The 19,080-nt window shown below is 40.8% G+C and overlaps 1 protein-coding gene across 1 annotated transcript in view; it reads right to left on the minus strand.

Moving 5' to 3' along the window:
• The window catches only part of RAPGEF5 (Rap guanine nucleotide exchange factor 5), a 236,998-nt gene that overhangs the window by 156,943 nt on the left and 60,975 nt on the right, over nucleotides 1-19,080 (minus strand). Inside the window, exon 2 of the mRNA XM_075827325.1 lies at nucleotides 3,818-3,868. Within this exon, the coding sequence (XP_075683440.1) occupies nucleotides 3,818-3,868 (51 nt within the window). The remainder of the gene's footprint in view (nucleotides 1-3,817; nucleotides 3,869-19,080) is intronic.

Here is a 19,080-nt window from a genome sequence, read left to right on the forward strand (position 1 = left end):
GATACATTGTAGAAAACTACCAATGCTGTTGCTGATGTATTTAGCTCACAGAGTATTGCCTGGACTGGATACAATTGTATCCACTTCTTAGCAGAGAGCAGGACAAGCTATGTACAGGCTTGAAGTTTGTGAATGTAAACTAAAGTGTTCTCATTCACTCACAGCAAACAAAAATCTTAGAAATGGTAAGGCGGAATTTGGTACGCAGGTGGGGTTTTCAAAACCTTATCCACAAGCAGCAGAGAAAATCTGCAGCATGCTCATTCTTGTGTAAAAATGTTGTCGATTATCAAACGCAGAATTCACCCTTTGCAATCTATAAGGTAAAATCAGCTGCAAGTACGTGGCAAAATCTGCATGTAACACATGATAGGTGATAGTTGTCTGATCGCTGGGGGCCCCAGCCGCAGGTCCCCCCCATAAATCGCGGAAACGATGGTCCCTAACCCATCGTTCCTCCTCACTGCATTCCCCTCCAGTGAGGAGAGGCTGGAACGGAGCGATGGTCGAGCATGGGCCTGCCACTCCATTCAATGTCTTAGGAGCTGATGGAAACAGCTGGGCGCTGTTTCAGTCATTCCCATAGACTTTGAATAGAGCGACGGTGGAGCATGAACGCTGCCACTCCATTCAAAGTCCTCCTCACTGCATTGGGGACCCCAGTGATCAAAAAAATATCACCTATCCTGTGGATAGGTGATCATTGTCAATTATAGGAAACCCCTTTATAGTTTACATTTTACTGCCCATTCACAAAGCCTCATGCACATGGCCGTTTTCAGGAAATGTGAAACAAATATTCGGAATATGGGGTGTAGAGAAATCTATGGGTCCATACTGCACCCCAAGTGCCTTTCATTGTACACCGAGGCACAGGTTGTTTTTATTTTCATGGATTCTGCGGCACGCTACAATGTATGTCATATTCGGGAGGCATTCTTTCCTAAAAGCATTGCTTGTAGGGGAGAATACGGTGCCACGCGGTTGTACGCAGCGTGTTTATGGGCCCATAATACAGTCCTGTGAAGTCCTTGCACAAGCATGCATGGCCGTGCAAATGAGACAGCATGAGCCGTAAGATAACTGTCGGGCGAACCCTTGTACAGCCAAATAAACCTGACACCCCATAAACTGCTGATCCAAGTGTGCATGTTTATTTCAGTAGTGAGAGGCAGACAAGCCACAGTCTGGCACCTCCAGCAGCACTTATCTCACGGCCAAACAAAGGATCGGGCATGAAATCCAACCACGGTCAGTCATTAAATTGCCGGAAAATCCACCTAAAGTGGAAGGCTTGGCCGACATTGATCTAATGTGTCAGACATGTCAAAAGAATCTCATTGTGGTGATCCAGCAGCTAAATGGAGAAGTATCTGCATATACATAGTCACCTCTACATGAATCCCCTTAAGGACACAGATATTTGACATTTACGTAAATTAAGATGTTTATGAAGGAAAAAATAATGGTCAGTTATTTTACATTTTTTGTAACCACTATTTAGCAATCACCAATAATAGGCTACTAAAGGCATTGTAAAGGATGTTATGGTTAGGAGGATACGAAATATATGTACAATTATTGTCAAAGGCTGAATTCTAACCTGTTCGATCCTTTGTTCCTCTATGAGATAAGGCACATCCCCTTATCCTAATAGAAACAAAGATGTTGGCTTGGCTGATCAAAGTATGCATGTTAAAAGGTGAATTATGCAGGGGATGACTTTTTTTTTTTTTTTTTTAACCCATTTCCTTGTTACTTTTGATAATGTACTAGCATAAGTTAACGTATCAGTGCACTAACATCATTATGCAACTTTTATTTACATATTACTAAGGGCTGGCGCTCATTCTTCTTTATACAGAGCTCAGGTACCCCATCTGCCTGCACTGCAAACGAAAAAAATCCAATGGCTGAGCATGAACATTGCCATAGGAAGATCGGGATAAGCGGCACGCACTTCTGGCTCTGTGTATCTGTTGGTTGAACAAAGGTTTGAGCATACTAACAACCATACACGTTAGTTTAGTCGTAGATTCTGATGATTTCTGTGGCGTGTGCTCAAAAAAGCTATTATCTTTGGAATTATGTAAAGTAAGCAACACATTATGTGGCACTGTTACTAGGGAGGCAGCCCGCACCAAGTTGTATGCCAGGGCCTTCATCAACCTTGATCCAGGCCTGTTAGTCCCAACAGCTGAACCCCCATAGATGTGACTCTTTCTTTATTTCATTAAGGGTATGTGCACACGTAGTGACCAAAAACGTCTGAAAATACAGAGCTGTTTTCAAGGGAAAACAGCCCCTGCTTTTCAGACGTTTTTTGAGCAACTCGCGTTTTTCGCTGCATTTTTCGCGGCGTTTTTTACGTCCGTTTTTGGAGCTGTTATCATTGCAGTCTATGAGAAAACAGCTCCAAAAACGTCCAAAGAAGTGTCCTGCACTTCTTTTGACGAGGCTGTATTTTTACGCGTCGTCGTTTGACAGCTGTCAAACGACAACACGTAAATGACAGGTCGTCTGCACAGTATGTCGGCAAACCCATTCAAATGAATGGGCAGATGTTTGCCGATGTATTGTAGCCTTATTTTCAGACGTAAAACGAGGCATAATACGCCTCGTTTACGTCTGAAAATAGGTCGTGTGAACCCAGCCTAACACTTCATAAGAGTCTTCTATCAGAATCAGAAGGTTCCTTTAAGATATAATGGTTTATATCATATTTCATCTCTAGTTAGAAGGCCACACCATCAAAGAGTTGTTGCGGAGGGATTTTCACACATGAATAAGGACCAAGAGGAGGCTTTGAGCGAAGATAAGGAGATTATAAAACAAAGACACCAATAATGGTTAGCTTTGTGTTGTGCCAGGTGACAGACCTTCAGAACATAAAAACGTGTCATATTAAGCCTTTGGGATGAACAAAAGCATATGATTCATGATGTACTGATAAAAGTGATATCAAGATCAACTGTAGAATAGAATGCATATTGTATTATAGATGGAAAGTCCGTAATAAGGTGCACACAATGGAACGTGGGTAAAACTGCTCCATTTTGGATGCTGTATCTTGCATTGTATACCCCCTCAAAAGCTTGTATAGGTTATCTGCGATATGCAGGACATGCATTACCATTCTGAGATTAATAATTATGTCTATCATTGTGCAATTCTCATCCTACAGCATTTATAAAGCTTCTAATAACTGCACATGACCCACAAACTTACTAGCATGAGCACTACACAATGATATATTGGAGACAACAGAACATGGGAGGATAAACATATCTTGGAATGATGTATCTACAGGCATCTGCGGTTTAACCGCCATATGACAGATCAAACTGTGGATACCTGCAGGTAGGTGTGAACAAGTCTAGTTGCGAGATATGAGCTCCGACTCCAGCCATATATTCTGCCAGTGACCGTGGTATTGAGCAGATTACTGCAGCAGAGCTGCTTGAGGAAAAGCATTCAATATTTCTTCTTTTAATTACAAGGAACTGAATGTTTCAGTTCCCTGTCACAAAACAGGGTCACCCTGATAGCCCAATCCCGCTGATGCCACGTGCGCAGGAGCAGGCAATGCCATCGAACAAGGAACATAAATGAATGGGATAATGTCACAGGGACTACTCCATTAACCTGTCATTTTGCATGGAGCCAGAGAAAGGGGGTAATAGGCTTTCTATGAAATTGACGCGTGTTTATGCATGAGCAAGGAAGATTAAAGTGGGAACAGTGACTGATGTGGGTCAATACGATCTATATGCAATGCTGTGAAATATGTTGGCATGGTAATAAATAAGATATTTACCTTGTTGGTTGAGTTATCTATACAGAGGTTGGAAATTCTTTCTGTTAAAATCTGAAAACACAAGTGAACAATTGTTTTAGCATGTTTTGCAATGGAATGAAGACAGATACATTACACCTACTATCAGACATGAAAATAGATGGCCATTAAATAAAAGAATACATCATAATTAGCCCAAATGTCACAAGACTAACCGTCTCATTAACACATCTTGCTACGATAATTAGGCAATGACATTTCTTTATAACCAGGCTTCCCAAATTATTTGAGCTTCTGTGTTGTAGGTTTAATGTAGCGAAAGCAAGGAAAACGATACATAATAAATCAATATATGAATGATACCGCAGAGAAAAAAAACAAACACTTGACTGTGCTCTTTAACCCTCGTCAGCCATAGTACCTTCAATCATGCTAATTTCTTTGTCACCTGGTCAATCAGGGGATTCACCTCTCAGGGTACGGTCCCACAAAGCGGTGACCACACAACTTTACTTGAAGTGGTCATTGGCCGCACGATTTTGCCGCGAATTACCAGCACAATTGTGTGGCCTTTGGACTCTGGATGCGGGCGTAGTTTAGGCCGCCGCTTTGTGGGACCGTACTCTTGCTCTATCCATTGGCACTAATGGAATTGGTCATTCATACATAAAATTTAACATTATTGTTTCGCAAATTGTTAAATCATCCTGACTTTTCTTATTGAGCTGCATGGTATTGCAAATAGAATAGAATCTACAATTATTGTACAGACTCTGAACTTTCTTTAAGGCAATAACAATTTTATAGTCAAAAAAATGTTGTGAGTCTAAGATTGTTAGGGCCTGTTCACATCAGCATTGGCTTTCCGTTGAGGGGTTCCGTCGGGAGAACCCCTTAACGGGAAGGCAAACGGAAACCTTAGCTTCTGTTTGCGTCACCATTGATATCAATGGTGACGGAAACACGGCTAATGGTTTCCTTTAGCCAACGCTGATGTGAACAGGCCCTTAACTGTAGGGGGTTTTTTTTTAATTCCAAAAGTTTTTATTGGATTTAACATGGAAAAAAAAAACACATTGCAATATACAAATGTGAAAAGTATAGAATCTGAACATTGGCAGCAGAGCAAGATCTACATACAAAAAGTAAAGCAAGCACATACCAACATGGAGAGTTGAGATACTTTTTGGAATGTCTTTTGGAGAAGATAACAAGTAATAGAAATAAAGAAAACATCTTCATTATGACTTTTACAGGCAGTATCAGTATCAGGGTATCAAGCACTGTAAATCCAGATTTCTTACATGTTCTAATATGGAGGGTATGTATGAAGTCGTAGGGCATATATTTTTTCACATCGACCGGTTTAATTTAAAATGTAAACATGTAAACGTGCCTGATGAATTAACATGGCTGTATTTTCAAAAGCTAAATATATACAGATCCAAAACATGCCATAAATACAGTCAGGATATGGCTTAGCAGTTCTTCTGGGTTATGTCAGACAGACCAAAATCATCACCCTAATTTCTAACAAATAAGGTTACACAATGTGGCGCTTCTGTTGTGTTAACGCACAAGTTATACTGAAAAGTAAAGCTCAACAGTGAAATCGGTAAAGATAAACAGCAATCAATAAAGAACACTACAGTCCGTTTCCTACATCCCGTTGTGCAAAAGCTACAAAACTCTGTACATGCAACTTTCATTAGATTTTCAAAGGACTGTCAAAAGACAAATATATCAATAAGGCTTCGTTCACATCTGCGTCAGGGCTCCGTTTTGGCGTTCCGTCAGAGCTTAAGAACGGAACCCTGACTGAAACAAACGGAAACCATAGGGTGCAAATGGCTTCCGTTTGACTCCGTTGTGCAAGGGTTCCGTTGTTTTGCTGGAATCAATACCGTAGTCGACTGCGCTATTCATTCCGTCAAATGATAGAACCCTTGCACAACGGAGACAAACGGAAACCATTTGCATCGGATCCGTCACCATTGAAATCAATGGTGATGCAAACGGAATCCTACGGTTTCCGTTTGTTTCAGTCAGGGTTCCGTTCTTATGGAAAGCTCAGACGGAACGCCAAAACGGAGCCCTGGCGCAGATGTAAACGAAGCCTTAGAAAGATATAAAAGGTAAAACAGTTGTGCAAAATAAGTCACATGCCAATTGCTGTGGCACACAATTCTCATAGCAGTTGCTACTGAAGGTGTAGGGCAACAAAAGTCTTTGGGGCAGATTTACTACTGTGTCTGCATTCATTTTAGCGCATTAAATGTAAGACAAATTTAAGAACAGATGTTTGTTCCTCACTAAACCCTTTTAAAAAGTGTCTAGAATAGGGGCGTAGCTTGGCAGGGAAGGGGACGTAGTGTTGAAATGTGCTCGCATAAAATAATGCAAAATAGTTTCACAATTATTTAAGTAAAATATTAGATTTTAGCTAAATAAAGGATAAAGAGAAAATATATGTGTATAAAAGTGCTGTACATACAAAACCCTGTACTATAGATTTTCCAGAGCTGTAGCCCAGCCTACCAGATGATATTATAGAGGCAGACAGCCGTGAAAAGTGTGCTCAGATTTACTTGGCTTAAAAAATGCAGCTAATTAAAAAAGACAGTAATTGGCATAATACAGGTGTGGTTACCTTTTTCAAAGCTTACCACACCTTTCCCATGTGAATGTCCAGTGACAGACTGAAACGTTAAAAGGTTTTGCAAGAATTTTACTAAAATTCTGCAGATATATATAGAAATACCATCCCCCCCCCCCCCCCCATCCAGGTCGAATGACTGTCAGCTATCAGCTATACTCAATTTTATTTCTTCTATAAAGGACAAATATACAATATACCATTCTGCCCTCAGGTTGAATGACAGTCAGCTGTGCTCGATCTCAAGCAATCGCTCCTCAGCACATCCCTGCAGGTAAAGTATCTGCCTGCCCTGGAGAGAACAATATACTCGAGATGTTTTCCTCTATCCTGGAAGAGCATAATGTGTACTAAACAGTGAAATAATTCTTACAGTTAACAGTGCCCAATGACTGCCTCCACGTCATCTCCGCCATGTAAAACGTTTTTGGACATCATGGCAAAAAAATGCAACAAAAACATCTCAACTAAATATACCCTTAGGTTAAGTTCACACTACCGTTGTCTCCGGTTTAGGTCTCTTTCGTCAGAGGAAGAGATGACCGAAAATCCAAACGGAAAGCATCGCTTCCGTTTGAATTACCATTGATTTCACTGGTAATTCTTTTGTTTCAGTTGGATTCCGTTTGCCTCTGTGCAGACTGCACTTTTGCTTCCGAGAAAAAAAACGGAAACCTAGCGAGCAAAAAGAAACAAGCAAAAGAATTACCATTGAAATCAATAGTAATTGAAACGGAAGCGATGCTTTACGTTTGGATTTTCGGTCATCTCTTCCTCTGACAGGAAATACCTAAACGGGAGACAACGGTAGTGTGAACTTAGCCTTAAACAGATTTTCTCAGGCTATGTTCACATCTGAGTCAAGTCTTTCTGTTGTTCTGCTCCGTTAGAGAAGAACAAGGGAAAACCAGAAGTGAAGGTTCTGTTGCACAACGAACACTACTGGCGACCGACGGAACCCATTGACTTTAATGGGCTCTGTCAGCTTTTTGTCGGGGTGTTTGTGGTTTTACTGAAAACAATAGCGTAGCATGCTGCACTATTGATTCCGGTAATCTGAGCCGGATGTGCAACAGAGGCCTCTAACGAAGCCCCAACACAGATGTGAACAAGGCCTCATCATGATTATTCAAGCCCTATCCACTGGGAACCCCACTAATCCGAAGAACTGGGGTCCCGGAGAGCCCTATGTGAATGGAACGGGACTGCGCATGTTTGATCACCGCTCCATTCACTTTCTATGGGGTGCCAGAGATAGCATGCGCAGTCCAGCTCCATTCATACAGGGAACCCCTGGGACCCTAGTTCTCGAGTCGGTGGGGGTTCCAGCTATTGGATCCCTACCGTTTAGATATTTATACGGTTATGCAAAAACTTAACCCATAAGAGCTGATTTATGGTATTAGTTAAAGAAGGAATCCGGGTTTTCTCTTTCCTGACCCCCCCCCCCCCTCCCATTTGCAAATGTGTTGTAGTAATGTGTATCAACTTACCAGGTGCTGTCTTTCACGGGACGCGGCTCCGTTCCAGGCCACCATGGGGTTCTGTGATCTGTGTTATGACAATCCAAATCCTACAGTGTCTACTGTAGAAACCGCATGTCAGTCTCTCAGTGCAAGTCTATGAGACTTACGAGGCTCCTATAGACTTGCATTGAGAGCCTGACTTCGAGCCCCTACAGCAGACGCTGTAGGATACAGGGAGTCAGAATGAAGATCACATGACTCCCACGATGGCCCATAACGGAGCGGCGTCCTGTGAAATACTGCACCATGTAATTTAATACACATCACTACATTAGGCTTCGTTCACATCAAATCGAGACTCCGTTCATGGATTCCGTCGGACCTTTCCGTCAGGGGAACCCATGAACGGAATCCAAACTGAAACAAACGGAAACCAAGTTCAATGGTGACTGATCCGTTGTAAATGGTTTCCGTCACCGTTGTGTAAGGTTTCCGTTGTTTTGACGGAATCAATACTGTAGTCGACGGAGCCCATCAAAACGACGGAACCTTTACACAACAGTGACAAACGGAAAACATTGAAATCAATGGTGATGCAAACGAAAACCTGTTGTTTCCGTTTGGTTCAGTTTGGATTCCATTCATGGGTTCCCTTGACGGAGAGATCAGACGGAACCCTTACATTTGCAATTGGGGGGAATGTGGAAAAGAACAAACCCAGGGGGGCTTTTTTTAAGAACAAAGCTGTGTGTTTTCACTTGGATTTTCATTGTCTTATTGACAAAACCAAATAAATATACTTATTCTGATTATTCCATACAGAAAATAAATAAGGATATGTGCACACGTAGTGTTTTCAGCCGTTTTTTGGGCCGTAAATGTCCCGAAAAACCGCTGAAAACGCTGAAGATTTTTCAAAACGGCCGCGTAAAGAACGCACGCAAAAAAGCGCTTGTCACTTTTTGAGACGTTTTTGGAGCTGTTTTTCAATCTCCTCTTATAAGAAAAACAGCTCCAAAAACGGCCGTAAAAACCGCAGCGAAAAATGCGAGTATGATTAAAAAAACGGCTGAAAATCAGGAGCTGTTTTCCCTTGAAAACAGCTCCTTCTTTTCAGACTTTTTAAATTTTGTGTGTGCACATACCCTTAAAGTTTCCATTTTGTGCAAAAAATACACAGCAGATACACAGCAACAGACATCACATGCTTCCAAACATAGCTGCAGCATTTTAGTCCTGAATCATCACTCACATGTCAGATGCCAGGCAATACAGTTCTCAGTGGGAAATCTATCACATTTGATAAAATGAGAATGTTAGCACATGGACACGTGAATCTCATTCTGTCTTATTAGCGTCCAGTCATGCAAACTCCGACAAGATTCACGCTTCTGTGAGCTTTGCCTCCCAGCACCTTCTGCTCTACTGTGGAAATTTCAAGAAGCGCAGGTGAAATCTGTGCCCAGGTCTCAACATATCGTCTGGGCAAATGTTGCTCCCACTGCTTTCCTTTCTTGTTAAAAGTAAGCAGAAAAAAAGATGTCTGTACGGTAGATCTGTTATCACATTATTGTTCAGTATTATTTTTATGGATAAGCCCAGCATTCGGTAAGCTTCGTTACAATGTGGAGATATAAAGACAATGTCCTGATGAGATATCCTTACCAAGATCAATCTACATTTTTTTTCTATCCAATTATTTTCAGCCATTTGAGGCCTTGACAGCTACACAGCATCTATTGATACTTGCCCGTAAGCCCGCGTTTCCATAGAAACTGTATGCGCTCTTAAACATTTAATAATGCTCTGCCACATGTACCATGCCCCTCCATCCAGGAATACTTAGCATTCAGATGTTCTAGCAGTAATGGAACATACACGGTATACAGGCTTTTATTTAGCGTTCGATTCCTCTCCCTTGGGCTCCCATTGTGTTCCCCCCTTACAGAGATGTTACCGCATTGAAATATAACGTACTTGCTTTACCTACACAGTCTCTTGCATACAATTTGTCTAGCGGGCTCTCGTTTTATTAAAAACCATAAATTAGACAAATGCACACAAGGGTATTTTTTTTCCCAGCACTTAGCAAATGAAGACCTTTTTTTTTATGTGCTGTACCCAAGTATAAGAAATACATTTTTCTCATTAGCTGATCAGGAATGAAGAGATGAATGCAACATATTATATTAATAAGCAGGATTCCAGTTGTGGTTGCAACTAAAATACAATCACATAAGAAATAATCCACAACACGCGATGAGCGGTCACATGTGGTAGGCTGTTGTATTATGGATGACTCACTTTATCTGCTTGACTGTGTGTGGGGGGGGGGGGGGGGAAGGATTTGGATATGACTTTCTGTTTTAGAAAAAAAATATTCATTGAGATGTAGTGCTTTATATGTTAAAGAATGATTTGTCATTGTGAGGAATCAATAGTATAAGGCACAAAAATCCACTTCATATTTGTAAACGTACTATACGACCTAAAAAAACAAACAATAGTGAGCCTTTAGTTATTGATTTGGGGGGTGGGCAACAAGGAACATTGAATAATGCTTGAAATAAATGTAAAAATATGGACACAAAGTACAGGTTGTTTGGTCTCTTGTTCCGTATTACATCAGTATTGTATCATAGTGTCTCATCTGTACTGTATTACATCCATATATATCCATATTACAGATACAAATATGGATCAATTATACACACAGACAGATCCATATTTTAAGGCTCTATTAAATACTATGAGGAGGACACCGACGTGATATAGCCTCCGATAAAGCAGTCCACGTATTTAGAAATGCGGACTGCATATAGAACTGTGTACAGCTCCATTGACATACGGTCTCTTTTTCCCACCTCTTCCAAACAGAACTAACACAAATCCCTAATACGGTTGTGTAAATGAGGCCAAACATCTATCTTGGTGAGAAATTAAAAAGTGTTTCGCCTGTTATGTGACTTATCAGAGCAAGCGGCTGGTACAACCTGAAAGGCGATGTTTATAACACTTTCAATACAATAAATTAACTTTCTTAGGAATCCAAGGCTTCCCGATATCACCACACCGGAATTTGACTTTTTTTTTTATTCTGCAAACATCAACTTTGGATAGGGATAAATCTACAGTATGTATGAAGTGTTGGAGCCTAAAACGTGGTTCACACTGTGCGTTTTCGTTGATGAGCTCCCTGTATGAAACCCGAAAATAACCTGCATGTTAAAAATGTCACAAAAATGCACAGTAAGAACCCAGCCTTAGCAGGATGTGGATACATCATAGCTTGATATGATGTCACAGTGGATACATGGGGTTTTCCATCTAGGATATTTATGGCATATCCACAGGATATGCCATAAATGTCCGATAGATGTGGGTTCCACCTCTGGGACCCGCACCTATTTCTAGAACGGGACCCCCTAAGCTCCGTTCTATCTTCCTCGGTTCCCACTGCCTCCCAGCCACTTCCTGGATAGGTGGTCGGGAGTTACAAAAACAGCCAAGCTCCCTGAGCTACACTTTCTGTAACTCCCAAAGAAGTGAATGGTAGTTATGAAAATAACTCCCGAGTTCTGGACACAGCGTACCTTGCCGTGCTACGCTGTTTCAGTAACTCCTGTTCACTTCTATGGGAGTTACGGAAACAATGTAGCTCAGCGAGCTCGGCTGTTATCCTAACTACCGACCACCTAATCAGAAGGTGGCCGGGAGGCAGAGGGAGCCGAGCAAGGTAGAACAGGGTTTAGGGGGCCTCGTTCTAGAGATAGGTGCAGGTCCCAGACGTGGGACCCATATCTATCGGACATTTATAGCATATCCTTTAGATATGCTATAAATGTCCAAGATGGGTAAACCCAGTTAAAAGGGCCCTATCACCAGGTCATATAAGGTTAATAGTCCTGAATAGCGCTGTCTCCCTGATTCCAGCATTGTTTTTTTATTCCTAGACCCCCTGTTCCAGAGATATGGCCCCACTGTTGTGCTGGCTCTGTATATGCTAATTTTCTGTAGTTAGCCAACGGGCTGGAGCTAGCTTCCCTGCCTCTGATGCTGACAAATCAGTGCAAAGTAGCATGAGGGTAGTTCACGCCTTGTTGGCTAATAGTAAATTAGCATAAAGGAAGCCAACACAACTGTGGGCCATATCTCTGGAAGGGGTAAGTGGGGTTCCAGAAAAAAACAAAACAACGCTCGAATCAGGGAGACAGGGCTATTCAACTTCTATGACCTAGTGACATGTCCTCTTTAGTAACATATTATAAGCCTTTTTTTTCGTTTTGGAAAACATTCCCATTAAAGATTAAAAAATGCCAAGGTCCAGAAAAAAGAGATTTGATGTGTACTAAACCAAAAAAGCAGCAGAGAGACCCCTATCCAAAATGCAAATGCAAAAGAGTATCGTACAATAATCATATGGAATGGTCCAATGATTGAATATCATATGCATCAAATAAACACGTGTCAAACCTACAAGAAAATTGATGCAACAACAAGAAGTAGAGAAAATATGAAAAAGTCTTTATTGAAAAATCACAATAAAAATCTGAATACAGAATGGTTAAAACAAAGAATCCAGAACCTACAGATGAAAGCAGAACTGGTTGAGTAGCACAACAAATGCAGATACCCATGGATGCATGGACTACAACGAGGTAAGTAAATATACGTATATGTAAATATGCACGACAGACTAAATAATATAGTATGTTACATGAAGTGCCTCTAGTTGAAGTCAACATGAATATAGGGTAACACAATCAAAAGTCATGAAAATAATGAGGGACATAGTTATATACCCATATTGCAGTTTGCTGGAAGTAACACCACAGCGAGCGTCCACCCCTATGCGCGTTTCGGCGCTAAATGCCTTCTTTGTTTTAACCATTCTGTATTCAGATTTTTATTGTGATTTTTCAATAAAGACTTTTTCATATTTTCTCTACTTCTTGTTGTTGCATCAATTTTCTTGTATTTTAGACATTTGATGTGCTCTATACATCCTAGCGTGGAGAAGGGAGACACCGGCGTGAACTTGACCTATCCAATGTAGTGAAGACATAAGGAAACTAACACAGAACTAAGAGAGAAACTTTGTGAGCAGGAAGATGAAAATGCCTCCACAGCAAACTCCTGGACGTGTTAGCGGAACATAAACAATACCTGTCAGGAATCAGGGGCCAGTGGGTGACCTTTCTGCAATTGAGAATTATTTGTGAGCCATCATTCTGCTTATTAGGTAGAAAAGCGGAAGAGAAATACAAAGGAAGGGAGACAGAGGAAAAGCAACAGGAGGCCAATTAATTAGCTCAAGGTCACACAAAGAGGGAGTTGTGCAGGTGGGATTAAAAGCCAAATAGTCTCAGGTTACGAAGCCCTCGTCCAACAGACTTTGAAAAGGAAAAAAAAAAGTCCCACTTGCTACACCAGCTGGCAGCCTATAAATCAAACCAAGAGGGGGACATAAGCCTTGTGTCTTGAGAAAATAAAATGATCCCTATAACTGGATGAAACGCGTCATTGCGATGTTACCTGCAGACAGTCATGTTTTTATATGGTGTATTACTCTACCTCAGCATTAACCAACTCTGTCATGGGAAAATGGCATTAACTTTATTAATATGGGGTTATTAAGGGAATATTAAAATGAGGTCACATGATTAACTACTGATATGTAGGAAGCAATGAGAAGAGAAAGGCCTAATAGGAGTCCTTGTTAACGGTCCCATTTGTATTTTTTTCTTTTTGTTCAAACCTTTCATTTGCCTTAAAGGGGTATCCCTATTTTGATAAATAAAGCTAAAAAGCTCATTAAGTAAAAGTTATGCACTTTTGTAAATACCTAAATTTTTGGGAAAAGCTGTAGTTTTGGAGAAATCAAAGCTCCATCTTTATGACAGCCCCTCTTTGCACATTGCTCGATGCCTAGAAATCCGGCCACTGCTGTATTCCTTTAGCGATGGCCACGCTTGCGCAATGATTTCCTGTCCATCCCTTGGAGAGTATGGACGGCCTTGTTGCATGTGCGTTAGGTCCCAGCAATGGCAATGTGAACAAATGCGCGTTAGCTCAAGAGGGAGAAACTGGACACTGAAACTGGGGTGAAACCAGTGCAGAGAAGACAAGAGGGGTCATTTCAACCACACTTAGCCTGGTTGAGACGATCGCTCAGCCACCGTTACTCCCGATGCTGCTACAATTACAGTAACTAGCAGCATCGGGTGTGCGCACTAAGAGAGCAGAGCGGCTTGATTGACAGTAAATCAATAGAACAGTAAGTAGCTGCATTGAAAGCCTTATAAAAAAAAAAGACAGTTCGATAATGAATACAAATGAAATATTTACATCATTAAACTAATAATTGCCAGTAAGTTTCATATTCACGAAGAAAAAAATAAGTCTTCACTTGGGAATAGCCCTTTAAATTCTGAACTGTAATTTGCAAATATATACAAAGTAGCATCTAAAAATTAGGCTGTGAGAAATGCCACTGAAAGTGGTTGACAGTCAGGAAAATAATTGCTATTATATATATATATGCTTAGACAATAATCTACTGATCTTAAAATGACCTATTATGATTGTTTGCATCAGTTTAATGAGAACTGTATTTACTTTGATGATTACACAGAACACCTTTCACATGGAGCCGGAACGTTTCTCCGCCATCTGCTTCAACAGCTCCTGGCACCGTGTTTTATATTGGATGGACCACAATAATTAGTCTATTCATATTAAAAGCCTTCAAAGCCAGGATTAAGTGACATAGGAACACCTAAATGAAACAGATGTTTTATTTCCCGACATACACTGGATCAACCAAACAATTTAACCAAAATACAGCACATACACGTGGTTTATACATTAAATAGCCCAATTCCTGTATTATAACCAGCAGGTTCAACATATATTGAGAGGTTCGTCTAAGCATGGGTATATCTATGTGTATTGTAAATTGCACAAAAATTTGTACACACATCAAGATGAAGCTTTGTGGTAGTGATCAAACTGGTGGAAAGAAAATTTAGCTGCGAATCCTAAAGCAGGACGTGCTGATGCAAAATGGACTTCTATAAAAAATGGAAGTGTGCACTAACCACGCAAAACCAAACAATAAGCAGATTGTCGCGCAATATGAGAGCCAGTTTTTATTATCTTGTCACTATGAGTTGCATTGAAGTCCTTTAAGACCAAGCCTTGGCTGATTTCTTTTTCATCCAGTAAACCACATATCCATGCTTATGTTCCTTAATGGTAGCAAGAAGATCAACAAGAGACTGTTCATCAAATGAAGCAGTGTAAGATCAAAAAAAATCATGTGTACCTGTCCATCACTGTGGAGCATGCACATTATTTACCTATGTGATGTCAACAGACCGCTAAGTGAAGGATTGCATCAAAATCACACAGCACAAAAAAATCAATATGAGGAACGTGTCCATTTAAAGCCTGAGATTGGATATAATCGGTCCTTAGATTAAATCAGTGTAACTTTGAGCAGAGGCAGAATTTCACACAAACACCTCGCTGTAAATATACTGGACTCGCAGTAGGCATTTCAACCATTTTTTTCTGTCCAACTACAAATTCAATTTTTTTGGGGGGGATTAAGAATGGAATATGACACTTTGAAAAATAATGTCTCCAAGGATATATTCTAGCACCGCTCTCAATGAACACAGGTGGATGAAAAATAATAACATTTTCTGGTTGACTGGCTTCCTCTCCTCCCCACCCAGGCAGTTTAACTTTGATCATCAACACAAAATTCACTACATGTCACGGCATGAAAAGAATGATAAAGAATTCTATCTGGTGTCAGCATGCTTACTACACCTCACATATTAAAGGTCACCTTACAGCTGGAGTCACAAGATGGACAAACATAGGATTTTAGAGAATAAATATAGAATTCAACAAAAAATATACCTGATAAGTGAAAACAAAGATGGTAAAAGGGGCTTGTCCCATGACAACCCCTTTTATATTTTTTATAACCCTTTAATCAGAAACAGCCAAATGAGCGTGTTCGGCTATTTCCAATGTTTTCATTTAATTATATGGAGCGGGACAGCGCATGCACGTCCCGCTTTTAATGCTGAGAACAGGAATTTAAAGTGCCTTGTTCTCAGCAACGGTGGTGGTCCCAGAGTTTGGACCCCCATTTAACTTACTTTTATAAACTGTCTGAAATGATTAAAAAAGTAAAAAAGGTGTTGTCGTGGGACAACACCTGTAAGATCCATGTAAGGTCTTATGATACCGAATGAGGGAGCTCTACAAGATCTATCCGCATACTACACATCCAGTTCACCGATTCAAAACTGCAAAAATACCTATTCAACTTGAAACCATTTCTTGACTACTCAACTCCAGATTGATGAGGATTTTTTCTAATTGCCATATTTGCAGTAAAAGAGTAAATGTTCCCCAAAGATTAAGGAAATTGGCGTTGGAGATGTGTTGCCTTCCTCTGGATCAACACTGCAGGATAATAGGTTTTGAACTGCAGTAGATGGATTTATGGCTATTTTAAACATTACAATGTAACTATCTGTTATACTCACAAAGCTAAAGATTTGGCTTCCACTTTGGCAGACTGATATGAAATAATGGCACCAAGAAAATTCTTGACAACATCAAGTTCCCCATAAATATAGCGATTACAATTTTTCGTATAGATTTCAGTAACACAGCTAGGGTTGCACGATGCATCGAAATATCGATGCAGTGCACCCTCAAACAGTTCAATACTGTTAATTCATGTATTTCGATACTAAGCTGTGTGGCCGTCACTGCACTGATGAGCGCCGGCACTGAAGACAGAGAACATGGCGGGTGCACTGCAAAACACCCCCATGTTCTGTCTTCAGTGCCGGCTGCATCACCTCATGCTGACCGCGAACGCACACTTGTTGTCAGGAGCGGGGAAATGGCTGTATTACAGAAACCTCTGATCTCTGCCGCTATTCCCTTGAATACCGCGATCAAAGCTGACCGCAGCATTCAAGGGGAAAATGAGAAACCCTGTGACGCGAACGAGGGACATACCATATATGGGCAGACAGCTCAGCGTCCATTGAAGGACTCCAGGGCTGTCTTACCATATTTCCTGTTGTTCGGGCACACTTAGGTATGTCCTAACCACTGCCTATGGTACTATCAGTATATAAATATATGCCAGCACATTAAAGTTTAAAAAGAAAAAAGTTAAAAAAATTTAAGTAACGTTAAATACACAATTTTTTTTTAAAAAAGTACACATTTTTTACAACAATCATTAAAATAAAAGTCTCAATACATAAAATATGCACATATTCGGTATCGTCGCGACTGGAATAAACTGCACAACAAATTTATAGCGTTATTTATGATGTGTACATTGTAAAAAATAAAAACGTTCTTTCACTTATTAATGTGAAGCACGAGGGGTTATGAATTTTGAAGCTCCATGTTCCTCACAATAATAGTAATTAACTCCATCATGTACCTCATAAATTAACACAATGTCGTTTATTAGGATTGTGAGAAACATAATGGGGTTAATTACTATTAATGTGAGGAACATGGAGGTTCAAAATTCATCACGTCTCACATCAGAAAATGGAAGAACTTTTATTTTATTATTGTTGGCAAAGTATCGTTTTGGTATCGAGAAACGCAATACTACACAAAGTTTCGGTATCAAAGTCCAAATTCTGGTATCGTGACAACCCTAAACACAACATGTATCTGCGCTGGCAACAATGGATAGCAGTAAAAGATTGTAGACCCTATTAGTATGCCCTAACAAACAATTACGGTATAGAACTATACTTATTGTCACGCGGCTCGTAGAGAGTGGTGACTGTCACGGATTTGACGTGGAGTTAAACTGGGAAGCAGAGTCTAAGGGATTGCTAAATTTTCCCCCTTTAAAATCCGTACTAGAATCCACAGGTTGCTACCCCTTGAGCAATCTCCATTGGCAACGGGTGACGAGATATAAATGACAGAAGACTGGGTGCAGGGTCCGTACTAGTAAAAGTCAGGGCTGGCGGTAGATGGTCACACAAAGTCAGCAGAGCCAGAGTTCAGGGTAGGCGGCAGTCATGGTAAACAGGCAAAAGGGCAGGGCAGGCAGCAGACAGGACAAGATCAAGCAGGGTCTGCAACAGATAATCCAATGGAACAAATAGTAGAGCAGTACTAGCAAGCTAGACTATAGAGCATAATTGCTCAGGCAATGGGGAGGGTACCTTATGTATCCGGGAAAGTTGGGCGGATTTTGGCGCACGCTGGCCCGTTAAGAGAGATGTCAACATGCACACTAGAAAGCGACAGGTAACAAGGAGGAGAGCGGCGGCAGAGTTTGTGTGCCGGGTGTCCAGGAGGAAAGGCGCAACGTCATCCCGGGCAGAAAAGGCACCGAGCACCAATAGCTGCTTGGTGGGAGTGGGAGATGACAGCCGGGAATGCAGCCATGATACCTATAAGGCTGGGTTCACACAACCTATTTTCAGGCGTAAACTAGGCGTATTATGCCTCGATTTACGCCTGAAAATACGGCTCCAATACGTCGGCAAACATCTGCCTATTCATTTGAATGGGTTTGCCGACGTACTGTGCCGACGACCTGTCATTTTACGCGTCGATGTCAAAAGACGGCGCGTAAAATTACTGCCTCGTCAAAGAAGTGCAGGACACTTCTTTGGACGTAATTTGAGCCGTTTTTCATTGAATCCAATGAAGAACAGCTCCAAATTACGGCCGTCACAGACGCCTCGCAAAATGCGAGTACATGCAATTACGTCTGAAATTCCGGAGCTATTTTCTCCTGAAAACAGCTCCGTAATTTCAGACGTAATGGTCGTTATCGTGTGCACATACCATAAGGACTCTCCTACAGATGATGTCTAGAAAACTGGCAACTGGCCAGCTGAACAGGACCCACTAAAAAAAAATTGTGGAACCCAACTTCCCTAGCATATAACATATAATGATGAATTATTATTTAGGCATCTTTTTACAACACATTTCACACATCATCTTTGCAGAGTAAAATATCACACATGGGAACTGTATGCAAGTATGCCTTCTATTCATACTATAAGTGAAGAGCAGTTTGGTAAAAATTGTTTCGTTTGTGACATAAATGATTATAAATGTGATAAATCAAA

The sequence above is a fragment of the Rhinoderma darwinii genome, chromosome 5 (genome assembly GCF_050947455.1).
Source record: "Rhinoderma darwinii isolate aRhiDar2 chromosome 5, aRhiDar2.hap1, whole genome shotgun sequence".
Taxonomy (NCBI): Eukaryota; Metazoa; Chordata; class Amphibia; order Anura; family Rhinodermatidae; genus Rhinoderma; species Rhinoderma darwinii.